We start from the raw sequence: 17,758 nt of genomic DNA on the forward strand, positions 1-17,758 counted from the left end.
GGCTGAATGGCCAACAAAAATCCAGCAGGTGAACTGGACTGAGCCAGTAAGAAGTCCTCTCGAAATGTGCCACAGTTAAACCTTGACTGGGATACAAGCACTAGAATTCAAAGCATTGGTTGTAATGATCCTGTAAAGAAACAAACATTGTTTTTGAGATCACAGATGGTTTATGCCAAGGGCAAGAACAGGAAGCAAAGCACCTTGGGAAATGCAGGTGTATTCTCAGTTGGAAGCACTCTTGCTTTCATTGTTGATGGATAAAACAAAAATAAGACCAGAGACAAGAGAGCCTGCAACGAACACATTTTCATCAAGAAGGACGATTACTCATCACAAGCCCATTACATAAGGATGAAGTGACACTGAGGATCAGATTAATTTACTGAACAAATGTGACACTTCCTAATCTGAGCTGGCCGGAGAGAACTTTGGTATTTAGCTAGGTCATAATGTGGTTTACTTGGGTTTATTTTATGTGCTGTTTTTTAAAATCTGAAAGCTGTAAGAAGCTGTCATCCAGTCTATCTGCTTCAAACATGTTAGACTGCATTTCAGCCAGGAGAGGCGTCATGAAAAGTGAACAAATATTTAATTAGCGTGCACAATAAGAGACTTGTTTATAGTCTTTGGTCATTAGACCCCAGCATGACATCACCATATTTTAAAGCTGTAGTGAAGCCAAGCATGGAATTCGATGTCCTCCTGATGGACTCTAGACACTGGTGGTGGAGGTGATGGGATGAAGAGAACAGCTGAGATCTTGGATAGAAGAGGATCGGCCTTTCAGTAACCTCAGACCTCTAAGTGACAAACTTGAAAAGGGTGGAGAAGGATGGCGTCAATCCACACTGAAATGACAGCTGACAGCAGCACAGAGGACAGACTTTAAGTTTGACAGTGACTGTGGCAAAATCCGTTTGGTTTAACTGACAGTCAGTTGCGAACAAAGCAGGAAAAGAGAGAAAGAGAAATGTGAATGAATGAGAAGCATAACGACAGTCTTTCTGATTGAACTTACACAGAGGTCCATTAGTGTTATTATTTATCAAATTATTCATTTACTTGTGTTGTTTTTATTTTTAATTCCTAAATGAACTGCCTCTTGGGTATGTTGCAAAAACCATTTTTGGATCAGAATCCAATTAAGACTGGTGACCTGGCATGTCCCAGCGTGCAAGAACAAGAACAAATGACTTTGCCCTGAAAACAAAGGCGCAGCAGTTATTTTATTTTATTTTTCAAACAATTTTGCATGTCATTATACTCATTCTCCTAGGTGTATTTTTCCCCTGATTCAGTACAGCTTACTCAAAATTTAATTATTCAGCTGGTGTACAGAGTCTCACACATGCAAAGACTTGACTTGCTTTTTCATCAGTCCATTTAGATTCAATGAATTAATAGTTCTTTACTCAACATTCAGAGCATTAAAAGTATACTTCAACTGCAAAATGATCATGTGTGTAGCAGATACTCGTGTTTTACACTGAATTCTTGAAGAAAATTTTGTTTTTCTCGCACGCTTCCACGGTGAACGGAGAATCAAAAAAAGGCAAACATTCTTTATGAATTGAAATCACTGGGGACCTCATTTAACAAACCTTTATCATTTTCACTAAAACATTACAATATAAAACACTGCGTGCACAAGTAGCACACCCTGAGCCTGCCTGTGCACGTGTGTGCATATGAGCACTGCTTGAGCAGAGTTCAAACACATGAGCATGCATATGCCATACATGAGACTGTTTGTACTGATGTTTTCAATCATAAGATTTTAGCTAAAATGCATGTTTGGGAAATACTGAGCATAAAACTGGATAAATAAGACTTTAAGATTATACTGCACGAGTTCTTTGAGAGTTTGTGAACAGATGTTTTGATATAGTTTTGCTGTTGTTAAACAATTTCCTTGTTTACTTAAATTCATTAATGTTTGCCTTTTTTGGCTTCTCCATTCACCATGGGGTCATACAAGAAAAACAAACTTTTCATTACAAATTGAGGATAACACACTGTGAGTAACTAATATAAAATTAGTCATTTTGCCAGAAAAGTATTCCTTTAATATGTTGCAAACCACCATTTACTATTTGAGGATATAATTGAGTAATGGCGTCCTGAGCAGGGATTGAAGTCACACTACCTCTGAGTGTGTTGTAATACAAGCTTCTCTGTGGTTTGTTGTGGGAAATCGGGCTGGCTGTGCATGCATGTATTCAGTAACCAAAAATTAACTTTTTGATTCGCCAGCCAGTTGGACTTGTGGATGAAAGAATCTATCAGCCAAGCATATTCTTTACCAGCCAAAATAATACATTTCTATTTCTGTGTCACATATCCATGTGTTCAAGTGCATTTCATTGAAATAAGATACTATGTTTAATACAAACATAACATAGAGGCCAAAGAAAAATTACTGAACAAGTTAACACCACAGCCTCAGTATGTGAGTAAGTTCCCTTTGGTAAGCAATGGTGTAGCTTTTATGTCTGGGGCTTTTATTGTGAAAGAGTGAAGTTGTAAATTGCTACCTTTGACAATGTGGGAGGCAATAATAAAGAGTTTGCTGTCTTGGTATGGACTAAGGAACCTCACTGTTAATATTCGATTACCTTCATAAATATGGGTGCAACTCATAACTGTCAGCTGCAATGGTAGTTAGCAGCAGGCTAACGGCAAGTGATCAGTCGATGTCTCATATGGTAGACAGTGCAGCAGGAGTCAGAGCGCTGGGGACTGTCAATGTCACAGCACTGTTTAGATGTATGTAAAACACGTCTGTTGTGTGTTAATGTATGTGTCTGAGTGTGTCTTTGTGTCAACCTCCAACACTGGCAGCAGAGGAACAGCAAAGCAGTGCATCTGTAAATGGCACCAAAACATGGAAGAGATTTAGCATATTACATGACTATTTTTGTACAAACACTTATCAGTTGTTGTGGCAGATAGCTTTCCGAGATTTACTAGCCAAATCAAAAATCTACCTGCATTTGGCAGTTTGTGGGTGTCAATTTCGAACTCTGTATCCCACTGGCTAGCTCATTGCCGCTGCTCTGCATGGCGCTCATACAGTGCTCCTATAGTGGTAACTGCTGATATCAGGATGGCATCGTCCAGGGAAACCTACTTTTTTTTTTGGTTCCAGCTAAGAGACAACTTTTTGGGTGCTGACACAATGTATTTCAAGTCAAAATTCTCTGAACAGATAGAAATTAGGTGCAGGAACCAGAACGGAACCCGTTCCATGTTAGTGAAAAAGGGGTAATAGAGCCTCTGTAATGATATGCAGCTTTTTTACCCTGTGGCATGCTTGAGTGGTCCAGTGTTTTACCTCAATGTCATGTATCTTTGTGTCTGTCTGATTTATCTTTTAGCCAACAAGAGCAATTTTCCTTTGCATTAGTAATGAGGCTATCAGTGCCAATTTAGAAAAGAGAATTAGGCAACTGTCTAAGTACACTGCTGCAATTGTGCAGCTGAATGCAGCTGAAGGGAACAAAACATTTCCCAGTCCAACACCAAAGCATGACTCTCCTTTATCAAAGATCATCCTGACAGGACTACACCATTTTAATAACAGATGGCTCACCCTAGTTATTCCATCATGTCGCCTTGCTCCTCATGTTTCATGCCACTCACTGCTGTCAGATAAAAAAGAAAGATCACATACCGTAAGAAGGAACATAATCTTTAACAGCAACTTATCTATACAGTTTTATGCAATATTTTTCATGTCTCACTCAAAATTAAACACTTGTTCCAATTCACAGATATCTTTGGTTAGTGTGCCAAAAATGTGTTTTCTGGGGGCGTATGCCTGCTGGGGGGTCATGGTTTAAGGGTGCTGGCAGCGTTCACAAAGAATAAATAAAAATGTAGCAGAACATTTGAAAGCAAGCTGAACTTGACTTTAATTGGAGGAAGTGCATTTTAATGGATAATACTGGGACTGTCTTTACATTTTTTATTTGATTTTTGCTAGAAGATCAGGCAACATAAACATACAATTATTCATGTATGGTAAATGTATTTATCCATTTTAGACACACATGTTAAGTTAATGGATATACTGTAAGTCAGGGAGACACAAAGAAGTAAAAGATTGTATAAATTGTTGTTGGCAAGGAGAGAGATGATGAAGCATCTCCAAGTCTTGACACAGTAACAGCTGTGGGGGTTGTAGAAAGAGTTGCAGCTTCCATCTACACTTAAATACATATTTACTGTCTGATTCAATGCTGTCTCTATCATCGTCCTGTGTCTGTGCATCTCCCTTTACTTCTCATAGTCTAAGATGATTCCGTGACACTACAGGTCTTTGGGGAGGTCAGTTTGTTTTGCTCAGACTTTCCATCAGTTTAAAGTTTATCAGTAGCGTATGTGTTGTTGTTAGGGTAGTGAAAAAACGTTGCAGAGAAGGATGTAACATCCCACGTCCCGTCTGGGGCGTCCGGGGGGTTTTTATAAACTGATGATAATGTCCGGTTTTCCGTGTGTTTGTGTGTGTGTTAGAGTGCGGCACGGGCCGCATATTTCTGTCCAAACCCGAACCGAGCCCGACATTATTTAATGACCAAAGCACTGAGTTTGTGTCACACAGTGGTTACAGGCTATTTAACAGGCCGGGCGTGCGCTGTGGGTGCTCAGCGGAGAGGGAGACCTCCATGTTTGAGATGGGAGCGGGCGGCAGGAGGTCCGACGCTTCTAGCGAGAGGAGAGGGAGAAATAAAACAAAATAAGATAAAATAGGAAAAACCTGTCTCCCTCTTTTATTTTATTTTCAGTGTTTAATCAAGGCGGAGGCGGGCGGCTGGAGGTCCGAGACTTCCAGAGAGGGGAGAGGTAGAAACAAACTGCCAATGTGTGTCTGTGTGTGTTATGTTCAGGTGTTGTCACGTAAATAATAGTGCCCAAGCAATAAACAGGACAGACAATAGGATTTTATTTATTTTTACACTCCATTTTCACTGAAAGCTGACCGAATCCGACCCGAGCCCGAATATAATTTATACATTTTTGACCAAACCCGGCCCGACCCGTCGGGCTCGGATCGCCACACTCTAGTGTGTGTATGTGTCCCCTATTGGGGCCTATCTGAATTTCTGTCTTTGAGAGATATTATTTTGTAATATAACTGAATTTTCTATCCATACATATAAATTTTATATATATAAAAATTATAAGGTATCTTTGAGTAAACTGCGAGTATCATTTAAGTAGGCTATCTCGTGGCCGGGCCGAGTGTCCTCTTTTTTGGGAATCAAAATATGGTCACCCTATGCTACCAGTCGCCTCTCTGTCAAATTTGTGTTAAATTTATGCTGTTGTGTCCATTTTGCATGTCTTGGTGGTGCTTTTTGTGGTTGAAGTTGGACGGCGGTGGCATGTGGCTACGAGTCACTCATCAGGATGAGAAAACCAACTCACCAGTCTATAAATTTTCCTTCTGCTGACTTCACTTAGCTAGCTACTAGTTAGCCAGGTTCAGGTTTTCAAATGTAAACATCAGTAAACATCACGGAAAGATGGAAAATATGGCAACAGCTAAACTAACATCCTTCTAGCCATTGTACAGGTATTGGAAATAAACTGGACAACGTCCGTGCTGCATCAGTTTCCAACAGGATATAAGGAACTGCAATATCCTTTGTTTCACTGAAACTTGTCTAAATGTTGGACAGTGCCATTCAACCGGGGGACTCTTTTTCTACATGCTGATCTGACAAAGCAGAGGACTCTGGTGAGAGAAGGAGAGGAAGTCTGTGCTTTAGTGCATAAGGACTAGTGTGACAGTGGGAAAATGAGGTGCTGTCTTGCTCCTGCCGTTAATGACTGCTATACGCCGTTCAGAGGCAGCTGCAGAGTGGTGCCGTGTCAGGGACAAGCAACCATACAGCTGTCTTGTTGAGGTCTGGATGTGTGTGGACAGTTAAATCATTCCGCAACAGAAACCATGGGTTACCCAAACCATCTCGAAACATGTACAATTATAAAGCAGCAGCCAACTATGGAAGAAGACCCACGAAAGGACTAAATGAAAGTGCACAAAGAAGCTAATGGTATCACATTTAATTGGAGTCATACTTTGTATAATTCCATGTAACAAATAAATGACTGATTGATTGAAGGGACAGTTGTACACTGCAGTGAGGAAGTAAAGATGTCTGCTACATTTACAAACCAATAAGTTCTCATTCTTAAAGCCTTTTCCCTGTAAAACCAAACATACTGTATGAAAACACGTCTCATTAAACAGTCCCACCTTTGTCTTTTTGATTGCTTTATCAGTGGCCTCTTCTTTGCCTCATTCTGTTGTGCCACGCCAATGTGTGCTCATTACTGCCCCTTTTGGCTGAAGGGCAAAAAACACCTACTGCAATTACTTTTGGTGGGAAACTCAGTTGTGGCTCATGTTTTTTTTTTTCTTAATCTGCCTTTGACAACCAACACAAAGATGACATAATGATGAAGGGACAGCTGTGGCTCAGAGGTAGCGCGGGCTGTCCACCAATCGGAAGATCAATCCCCGGCTCCTCCAGACAGCAGGTCGAAGCATGCTTGAGCGAGATGCTGAACCCCAAATTTCTCCCAGTGGCTGTTCCATGTGAGGGAGTGTGTTAAAAACTGAGTAGCAGGTGGCAACTTGTGTGGTCGTGAATGGGCCAATGTGACTCATGGTGTAAAAAGCACTTTGAGTGGTCAGGTGACTTAAGAGGCATTATACAAGTGTAGTTCCATTTATTTATGCCTTATAAGTATTGATATTCATGCTAATATTTATTAATTCATCCCCAGCAAGGTGTAGTTAGAATTTATGATAATATATATATTACACTTCAACAACTGATATGAAACAAGCTTTTAAAACATTTTCAGCTCTTTACTCAGTGTCAAGAAGTTGGCAGCCCCATCCCATCTACTGCATGGGAGACAGTCCCAGATGCTTCCCAGAGAAAAACTCTGGGCTGCTCTTGATCAGAGGTGGAGAAGTTAACAAAACATATATTTGCCAAACTAGTCTTCAATAGAAGGTAAAGTAAAAGGCTGAACACTTTTTAAAACTTGTTTCATATTTGTTCTTGAGACATAATATAACTACACCTTGCTGGGCATGGGTCGATTTTAGCACAAGAATATATAACACTTCTGTGGCAGGGAATTCAGCCAGGTTTTAAAATGAATCACACCTCAACTCCATTGACTTTTACTCAAAATAGCAGTGGTGAGAATTTGAGGGTGAATCTCATCACACATTGAGTGTCACCTCATTATGTTTCTCTCTGTCCAGCACTGTTTCTATTCTTCACAAACGAACACATCTATGTGCTTCAACTGGATAGAGCCGTCCCAACTGTCATAACATGGCATCAAAATTCCTCATTAAAGCACATTCCAGACATGTCAGACAACACCCCAAAAAAAAAAATTCAAATCCAGGGATTATTATCAGAGAATTGCCCCAATCCCAGATCACTTTATGCATTAATTAGGAGGCTGCTGTTCATTTAGCCTTTATTGAATATCAATCCTGCATCATCTTTTTTTAATCCTGCTCCAGTTCTGTCAGAGGGCAGAGGAAGGAAAGCAGGGTTGGGGATTCAGATCAGCCAAAAAAAGAAAAAAAAAAGAAAAAGGGAAAAAAACAGAGCTAGGACTGTTTGTGTGATTGACAGAAGCTTCAGCCAATGCCAGCTGAGCAGAGACCGCCCTCCCCCTCCTCTCCCCCCAATCTTGCAGAGTGCTGGTCCCTCTGTGTGCTGTAGTACGTGGAGGAGAGGGAGATCGAATACTGCGTGAGGAGCCATCCTCTGTGTGTGTGTGTGCGCCACCAACTACTACTTGCACTGGATTTAAAGCATCTTCACTACAACCCGCAAGTGGGGATGAAAAGCTAACTGACATTCAGGAAAAAGGCAGACAAAGAGGAAAGAAAGCAAAGTGGGCAGCTCTCTGAAGCCCTGTTGTGGAGAGATACAAAAAGAGCGTCTATAAAACAAAACCAGCAGATCAGAATCAGCTCTGTTTAGGAAGCATGTATAATTCGGTATGTTTCATCATCCTGTCATGGGTGTTTGCTGTGCTTGTCTTCCCAGGTAAGACTTCTTCTATTCCCCCTGTTTCTGTTATTTGTAAGTCTGTGTTTACATCTTTCTGTCTTGTCTGTGGCTCCCCAGCTCCCGTTAGTACAGAGTGGTGCACTGTTGAGACATATAGCCTTATACTCTCTTTTTTTTCCTCCTCATGCTGTCTTTCTCCAAATCATCTGTCAGTGTGACTCTGTGAGGCTTGTTGGGACATCCAAAGATGAGAAGTTTTATCTTAAGTTCATAGAGAAGCTTTCTGTGTTGGTTCAGTCCTGCCAAGGATTCTCCCACAAGGAATGAGGAAAAAGTTCCCTCCACCTCACACACACTTGTCAACTTGTCAGTCTAAAGGAAGATAACATAAAGCTGTAAAGTCAAAGATTTTTTTGCTGGAAATATTAAATCAATCTTTAGCTTGAGTGAATCAATAATTCAATGACAGCTACAGCGTCTTCTGTTTTTCTAAAGCTCAGGAACATCAATAAATCACTACTTGTCAGACATTAATGGAAAATCTATTTTTACTAGCTGCCATTTAAAAGAAATATTGATCAATTCGTCTTAACAGTGTAGGCAGATATTAATAATGATCAAGGATTATGTCAGTGATGAAACAGCATGTGTAATCAACCCAGATGAACATGCATGTAATGGCAGCATTAGCCTTTAACCTTTAGGCTCCCTCACACAGAGGAGAAGACATTCCTGACAGGGAAAACTGGACTTGAGCAGCTTCGCGGTTGCGTCACAGGGGATCCTGGTGTCCTGGAATTATGTTAAATGAGCCTGACGTCTGAAAATGCAAATATGTGCCCAAAGCACCTGAAGTGAGAAAAATAAGATTTCCTCCCTCAAAGGGATTATATGAAGGAGATTATGTGAAGGCATCTGACAGGGGAAGAATGTGATGCATGGGTGTATGCATTTACCTTTTATTCTACCAACCCAGGTTCCAAGTCTTGCAAACAAGTTCTATGAGGGAGCGTAGATACATGTGTTGTGAACAGGTAGGGTAGTGGCAGTGTGTTTATAGACTGTATGGCCAATTAGTTACAATCATATCATTTAGTGAATGTTGGGAGAAAGATAGGAAAATTGGCCTCACATTTGATCTCACTTTCAGAGTTTGTACTCATACCACAAAACAACTGTGTTGCACAGGGTTGGATGTGTTCCACATTGGCCCTCATTACGTCCATGGCAGTCGTTGTATCACACATTACCAGGCTGGACAGGGTATGACAGATTGGCTCTGGTGCCTGATGGTTGTTGCAGCACTGATGAATTTGGCGGGTGGCATTATAGTTAAATCGTGCAAAGATCAATGGCTTTCTTCACCTTCGCTATCAATCTAACACAAGTGCCATGTCTCCATCAGACAGTGGTGGCATTACTGAGCGGTAGGAGTGCACTTATCACCCTGTGAGGTTGGTGTATGTAGGAGGTGTACTCACTCAGGTGAAATTAGAGGTCTTGCACATAGACATGTACAGTGTTAGGGTTGTTAGTGGGAAATAAAGTTCTTTCTTTCATTAAAAAAAAAAAAGTTATTAATTACTTTCCTTATCACTCCTTTAGAAAAGTAATTAGTGACACTACTTGTCTTGTTTTTGCTTTGTAACCAATAATAATTGCATGGAGCTTGCTGTCTTTGGCTATCTTGTTGCCTTGTTGTTTACATTATTAATGTCTGACAACAAACGCACATCACACATGCTCATATCAATTAATATGAAACCTTCACCAAATCCCGACAGATGGCATAATCAAAAGTCATTTGGAAAACCATAGGCCCTGTAAAGCAAACCACAGTTTAGCTTAATTGAACATAAGACCAATGGCAAACGTGCAGTAGGCTGGCTGTAACTCAAAGAGAAATAGTGTGAAACTGACATGACGACAAACACAAATATTCAAAAATAGAATAATTACAATCTTGAGCCACTCAGCTGGGTGTGAAATATCTTGATATTGCATGTTCTGACATCAGCTCTCGCTGTTGTCTCATGTGTTGCCCAATGTGGACCCCCTGCAGTATGTGTACCTCAAACTGCATGTGCACTCGGCATGTAACCAATGTACGTGCAGTTTACCAACTGTACTGTAAATAACCGTTATTTAGTGTTTAATGAACACACCAATGCTTTTTGTATGTGTGGAACTGTCAGTTCTGTGCCCTGAGTAATTATAGTGGCAGTGCTATTGTAAGTAAATCATCAAAAGAAGATGCCTGATTGAGTTTTTATCAGACACAGGAGTCCAAAATGAATCATTAGTTCCCTACTGGAAAAAAAAAAGACATTATGTGCCCATGTTGTCACTTGACAAGAAATAATCACTAAACCAGAAAGAGTCTGGTGTGCATCCTATTCTCAGGCACATGTAATATCCTACGAATTAGCACCCCGTGCATGACGTTATGTACTTAAATACAAAGTCAAGGTTTGGGCAAGTTACTGAGGTTAGGTTTTGGAATAGAAAAATGGTGAGAAAGTACCTGTGACCCAAACACCACCCCAACCTCCCTCATTTTTAGATAGGTTCCTTGTTTATTCTTGTCAGCTCCCAAATACATTGGTTATATACAAATTACTCGTTCATGATTATGTGGGATATATACGAATTTTGGTGCATTACTTTTACGTAGGAAAACGTACGAATGATGCACGGGAACAGCCAGGTAGTGTGATCATCACATATTTCCCAGAGTTCTATGAGTGTTAAAGGAATAGTTTGACATTTTGGGAAATTAGCTTGGTCCAACAATCCTTTAAAGAGGCAACAGATAGGATTCGTTTTTTTTTTTTAGCTTGGCACCACCTAGTTTCAGTAGTGTTGCATCGCACCGTCGCAACGACCAAATTGACCGTGGGGATCAGAGCAAGTCTGAGTTTTGGTGACCAATCCATCCACCCAGACCTCCTCCCTCTGAGGACTGTAAAAATGTCACCTGACTTCCTCCTTTGTTTCCATTATAATCCCTATGGCCACTATAGGGCACTGTCACTTCCTGAAATGACTTATGCACTCAGTCTGGCTTATTGGCTTTCTTGCTGAGAGTTAGATGAGAAGATCGATACAACTGTCCTATTGTATCTGTCTGTTACATATAAAACTACAGCCAGGTTTATAAAGCACATCATCTGGCAACCTCACAATGGCAGTAAGACATCAGGAAGTTATTGCACCTGCCTTTAGATGCGATGGTAGATGGATTTCTTTACCTTAGGGCTGAGTCTGGCCATCTGTTTCCCTTTGTTCACAGTCTTTATGCTAAGCTAAGCTAATCAGCTTCTGGCTCTAGCTACATGCTTAACACACAGACATGAGCATTATACCTAAAAGTCATGGCAAGTAAGAGAAGCATGGCTACGACTGGCTAACTATACATTTAAGTGTTGTAGAAATGAGTAGCCCTTTCGTTTTTGATTATGTTATCATGTGCACTTCTGTCAGATTGTTATCACAGCTATTTTGCATCTTCTCTCTACATGTTGTGATTTTTGCAACATATCTTTATACAACAATTTGTATGATATTCTATGAAAATGCACACACAACAATTCTAATGATATATTACAAATTAGCGCCCCACAAATGATGTTACATACTTGCATACATACATAAAGTTAAGTACTTAAAGGGAAATTTCGGTTTATTTCAACCCATCTCCTGTCATCCTAAATTTGGTTCAAGTGACTAGTGACATACAGATAATAGTTAGCATGTTAGCCGTTAGCCTAGATACAGCCGTAGCGTCAGACCTGTTAAAACATAAGTGAACGGGCATACCTTCAAGTGCAAAGTTAGTCCATTAAACAAGCTTTTTCTCCACAAAGACCACCTCATATCGTTAGGATAAATGTCAGAGAACACATAGAAAACGACATGTAAACGTGTTGTCTTACCTTACCGGTGTGCTGCCATGTTTGTTTATCCCTCTAGCTCTGCTAGAGGCTCAGCCGAAATATATCTCGTGAGCTCTAGATAAAGCCCAGCTGGATACTACTCCAGGTGAAGGTGTCTCGTCCTCGGTCACATCCAGACCTTGAAAATAAGGCTGCAACCACTCCCATTCCTTGCAACAGAGGCATTCCTCTTCTGTGGGCACTGGGGCACAGCATTCACAGGTACACCACCAATCTCCAGAGCTACGCAGCCTTGTGGCAGCCATTCCTCCTCTCTCGTCATTCTAACGTTACCTGTTGTGCCTCTCTCTCTCCTCCTCCTCCTCCGTTCAGGCGACCGTCCGGTCCTGCCTTCCCGCTGTTGCTGCTTGTTCAGGCACACTATGAGATTGTTGCTTGTTCTCGCGATATTTCGGCCGTGCTTTGGGAAGCTGAGCTAAATTGTAAACAAACATGACAGCACACTGGTAAGGTAAGACAACACGTTTACATGTCGTTTTCTATATGTTCTCTGACATTTATCCTAACGATATGAGGTGGTCTTTGTGGAAAAAAAGCTTGTTTAGTGGATTAACTTTGCACTTGAAGTATGCCCGTTCACTTACATTTTAACAGGTCTGATGCTACGGCTGTATCTAGGCTAATGGCTAACATGCTAACTATTATCTGTATGTCACTAGTCACTTGAACCAAATTTAGGATGATAGGAGACGGGTTGAAATAAACCAAAATTTCCCTTTAACGTAAAAGCAAGTAAAGTTGCTAGGGCTAGCCCTTGAAAGTCGGAGATTTGTGTCATCATTCGGGGACCCCTCAGTCGATTGTGATTGCTTCAAGTCGAGCAGTACTTCTGGAGGCGATTTGGTCCCCAGATTTTGCTGCGGAGTGAGCACTCTTGACTTTCATAATACTTTTTAGAACAGACAACTGCAAACACAATGCAGCTGCCTGGAGGAGGAGAGAGACTGCACGGTAAGACTCCAAGATTATCTTCTCTTGTCTGCTTAGAAGTGGCAAATGTACAGCTCACATCACCTTAATAAGACACAGTGTCTGGCTTTTGTTTAGTATCTAGTGTGGGCAAAGAAATTGTTTCACATTTCCGATCTGTTGTTAGCACAGTTTGCTTGTTTATTATATTGCGTGAATACTGCTGTCACACTCAACGTTTTGCTGAGCCCATTCAAAATTTAAAAGTTTATATGGGAAAAAAAACAAATTGTTGAATGTTCATATTGAACAGCCAAATCTGATTAACTGACATAATTCTGAGTCGGGTACAGCACTCAAAGTTACTGTGGCTGGGTTTTTAACAGAATAAACATGGTGATGATGTACCTTAAAGTGACTCAAAGTTAAACTGTTCTGAACACTGATCTCTTGGAAAAGTCCTGTGTTTAGGGACCCATCCACCCCCTTAACCTGCCATCTAACAAGACCTCATCCTTCTTTACTCTCATCAGGGCATTGGTCACATGACTTCAGCCTTCTGAAATACATGGGGTATCCATGACTTACTGGCTCACTAGTCCCTGCAATATGTAAAAATTTTGGCGCATTACTTTTCGTAGGAAAACATATGAACAGTGCATGAACAGCCTGAACTTTTACTATAGAAAAGTGTTGGTACCATATAGGGCAACACAAATATCAAGCCTTATCTTCCATGTTCTCTCCCCCCTTTATTCATCCAAGTAGGAAATTTTGCTGAGTGTGCATGTTCTTTTCCACGGTGCCCTGTTTCACAGTCATATACATTCTGTACATACCTTCACACCTGGGAGCTGCCCAGTACCGCTACACTTTATCTCACATCTACTGACTGAGCAGCTGCTTCTTACCTGCCTTGCTCAAGGGCACCTTGCCTGTAGCGTTTGATAGAAAGGAAAGTGTTAGGAGATACAGCCACTTTGAAGTTTTGAAAGAGTATTCTTCTTGTTTACTGTGTGTGTGTGTGTGTGTCGGGGAGGTACAAAGAAAGAGCTGACTTTGACATAAAACAGTGCAAATGTTTTCCTACGACATTGAGTTGAGGAACGCAGGCCAGGGTGTGTATTTTCTGAATGACATGCTTCACTGAAACATACACCCTGCTGTTAGTTTTGTTTATCTCTTATTTATTGGGATTAATTGGACTGCCACTCTGACTGTGTTTTGAGTCTGTAAAAGCTTTGCCTTTGTTTTCAATGTTTGCAAAGAGACAAGGAAAATGACCCCGTGCATTCTGAGTTCAGGCGGGTTGAGGAAGTTCCACAACACTCATTTGCATCAGCAAATTAAGCTGTCCAAGAATATATGTGAAAAAAATCACCCAGGTGCAAATTAATGCCCAGTTCAAATGAATTCCATATTCTGGCTTGTACAAGAAGGAATCGATCTATCTCAGGTTCAGCATTCTTAAGTGAGCCTGTCCAAATAGAAGCACTAAGACCCTCTGTTTTCCATTAGTCTGGGCAAAGTGTAATTATGAGGGTGCTTGATGATCCCTGAGCAGTAGCTTATGATATCTGTTCAATTCATAAGAATTGCTGAGTATTGTGTGTGTTTTGACACCCTTTAATACAAAGTATCTTGAAAGAACACTACATTTCTTACAATGTCATATGAAACAGCTTTATCGTCTCATTTTAATTTAATTTAGCCCCATTAAGGAGCACAGTTGCTTTTTTTGCAGGAAAGCAGCCTGAACAGTGAAGCCTAAATCACTTTAGATTGAAAAATGAAAATATTAAGTATGCACAACTAACAAAATTGTTTTGAGAAGTACACGGTCCACTTAAAGGCCATATAGTGTATGCACACAAAGGGCTATATTCTAGTCAGCTGTGTTAATCAAATCAGGTTGTGTTTCCATTACGCATGCCAGACATGCCAAACGGTGCCAATCCCCTTTGATCTGACATCAGATGTGACAGGACAGTCGATATAGAAATACATTTATGTGCTGATTGCAGATAGTTGCATTGAACAGTGGTTTGTGGCTATTTATTGCATTGTTAATGTGCCTGATATTCTGGAAACCTGCCTGTGAGGTTTTGGTGACGTGTGTGCACTGTCCGCCAGTCAGCCAAACTTCGGCTTACACCGGCTGCACTCCGCCTGCGCTGACAGTAGCCCTGGTTTCAGCTGGCGAGCTTTTAGCGCACCTTCGGCGAAGCCTTTTGGCACGAAACTGTCACTGCGCCAAGCTGGATCTGTCGACACCTCCCCCTGCTGCGCCGCCACACCCATCTCAGCGCACCTCGGTCTGTCAAACTACCAAACTGAGCGTGCCTCGGTTTGCGCTGCTCGAAACTAGCTCTGCGCGGGGTTCGCCACCCTGCGCTGCGCCGGGAAACTAGAGCCCTATATGTACATACACACCCACACACTCTGATCATGTTTGTGCACTTTTACAGTATCAGGTAGTTTTATATCACATGAGAGCATTAGAACCTTAAGTGTTTTACAGAAGAAACATCATTTTTTAGTTCTTTACAACACAGTGATGGCGCATTAATGTCTTGGTACATTTGTGGCTTTAGGTTACTCTTAAGAAAACACATTCTCACTCATACCTCGTCACATATCGATTCCATCGACATGCAAGGTTCCCTGGGTGAGTTGGTTGTTGAAGTTCTGGGACGCCGTGTCAACTTCAGCCCGTTACATGCATTGTCTGTTTGAAAAAAACACTTCTGTTTTCACAAGAAATGTACAGTGTGCATACAGTCATACAAAATAAGCGCATTATGTTGGTACAACACCGCAAATTGACATTGTTTTTCCTTCAGCAACAAATGCTTACGGGAAGCAAACACCAGCCTCCCGGTCAAAAGTTGTTGGTTGTTGGACTAATCCACCACCCCTCCCGCCCACCCTACTCAGACCTCCGCCACCTTAGCATTCATTGTTGTCCCACTGCGTTACCAACTGACGCTGCAGGGCGGCAATAAACAATAACGAATGGCTGCATACCATGCCGTCATGAAAGTATGGCTTTTTTACTAGGTGTCTGATGCCAGAAGTCACTGACCAAGTGCCAGTTTTCATTGACTTCGGAGTGAGCCTGAGTTGCTTATGAAGGTTTTCAGTTACATAATCAAATCAGTAAGCACTATACTGTCAGTCATTTTAAGCTGTTAATTTAAATATATCAGTTAACTGCACTTACAGTACTGTGAGTAAATAGTTTGAAAGTAATCTTATGAGTTTTAAAAATGTAAAACCAGCTGAGTAAATAAAAATTCAATAAACTGAAAATATTAAGTTGAATCAACAACTGTTTAGTTAAACTGACACTTAAAGCTACAAACCACAGGTGCTTTCGTCGTAGTTTTAACTGTTAAACAATGCGTGCTGGGAAATTCATTTAATGAGTTAACATTCTGCAGCACATTCATTCAAATTGTCATTTCAAGTCAGAAGACTTTACATCAGAAAAACACATGTTCTGAAATTTTCCCAAAAAATATTGCATGAGATCTAATTTAGTAAAACATATAGACATTTAAGTTAATGAGGGTTAGTTGATTTCGCTAAATTCCTGCATTGTCTTTTACAGTATATTAATAAAGCAGCATTGCTTAGTGTTGATTGCATGACCTTATTCTAACTACTAACTCATATTTTCTAAAACAACTGTCACTGACTGCTTTATTAAAAACCTACCACAATAATGTTGTCACATTTAAAGAGGCAACAGATAAGATTCGTTTTTTTTTAGCTTGGTGCCACCTAGCGTCAGTGGTGTTGCATCACACTGTCGCAATAACCAAATTGACCGTGGGGATCAGAGATAATCAATAATATGACTCTATTAGACTCTCTAAATTAAATAAAATGTAGGCTGTAAAGCCACCGGTATACCTCTATGTATATGTAGAATGAGAAGGTGTGTGGACACTCTACTAAATAAATGAGTAAAGAGACCGAGCAACAATTATCAGATTTATCTGAAGAAAAAAACAAATAGTAATGCAAATAATTATACCAGAATGCACAGGACCAGTACAAACAACTCACAGTAAATTATACCAATATGTACAGTATCAGTACAAACAATAGTAGACACAGTGGAATTATACCAATATGCACATGTAAACAGTCCCTATTCTACTTAAATGGTACCGTATGGAAACGATACGGCCGGTTGGAGCTCAAATTGAATGGGAAACAAAGTTCAGTGTTGACTTAGCTGGGCGTAACTTAGCTGGGCGATGTCCGTCAATAGCTGCCTCCGTGAGAAGAGAACAGAAGGAAGGGAGGGGAGTATCACTGTCCGAGGGCTGCCGTAGAATGGCAACGAGGATGTCAGCCGACCAACACTCGCTACCCGGTCCTTGGTTGCGGCGATTTGCGATGCTGGCCAGCTAGGAATTAACTAGCAGACATGGGGGAAAGTCACACGTGCAAGTCTCAAGCAAGTCCCAAGTTAGCTGTGGTGAGAATCAAGCAAGTCAAGTCAAGTCCCTGCTATAAGTCAAGCAAGTCAAGTCGAGTCATTGCTCAGGTCAAGCAAGTCACAAGTCAAGTCATATGTCACATACAGCAAACATCTCCTCACGATCCACTAGCTACATGTCCTCTGAATATGCTGTGAAAAAGTCCGGTGTCTGTAGGCAGCCCAGGCTCCGCAAATGGCAACAAAAACATTTGGGTCCAGGCTGCTCCAACCAGCCAGCGCGAGACCAGCGAAAGCAAGCACACACACATGAACACGGTGCCTATGTCTCACAGTCTCTCGCAAACGCGTACACGTGAACGCAGTGCCCAGAGAGG

The 17,758-nt window shown here is 41.1% G+C and overlaps 1 protein-coding gene across 1 annotated transcript in view; it reads left to right on the forward strand.

The window, feature by feature from the left end:
* The first annotated feature begins 7,757 nt into the window (after nucleotides 1-7,757).
* The window catches only part of opcml (opioid binding protein/cell adhesion molecule-like), a 591,922-nt gene continuing 581,921 nt past the window's right edge, over nucleotides 7,758-17,758 (forward strand). Inside the window, exon 1 of the mRNA XM_033647535.2 lies at nucleotides 7,758-8,099. Within this exon, the coding sequence (XP_033503426.1) occupies nucleotides 8,039-8,099 (61 nt within the window). The 5' untranslated portion in view covers nucleotides 7,758-8,038. The remainder of the gene's footprint in view (nucleotides 8,100-17,758) is intronic.

Source organism: Epinephelus lanceolatus, chromosome 11, assembly GCF_041903045.1.
Source record: "Epinephelus lanceolatus isolate andai-2023 chromosome 11, ASM4190304v1, whole genome shotgun sequence".
Taxonomy (NCBI): domain Eukaryota; kingdom Metazoa; phylum Chordata; class Actinopteri; order Perciformes; family Serranidae; genus Epinephelus; species Epinephelus lanceolatus.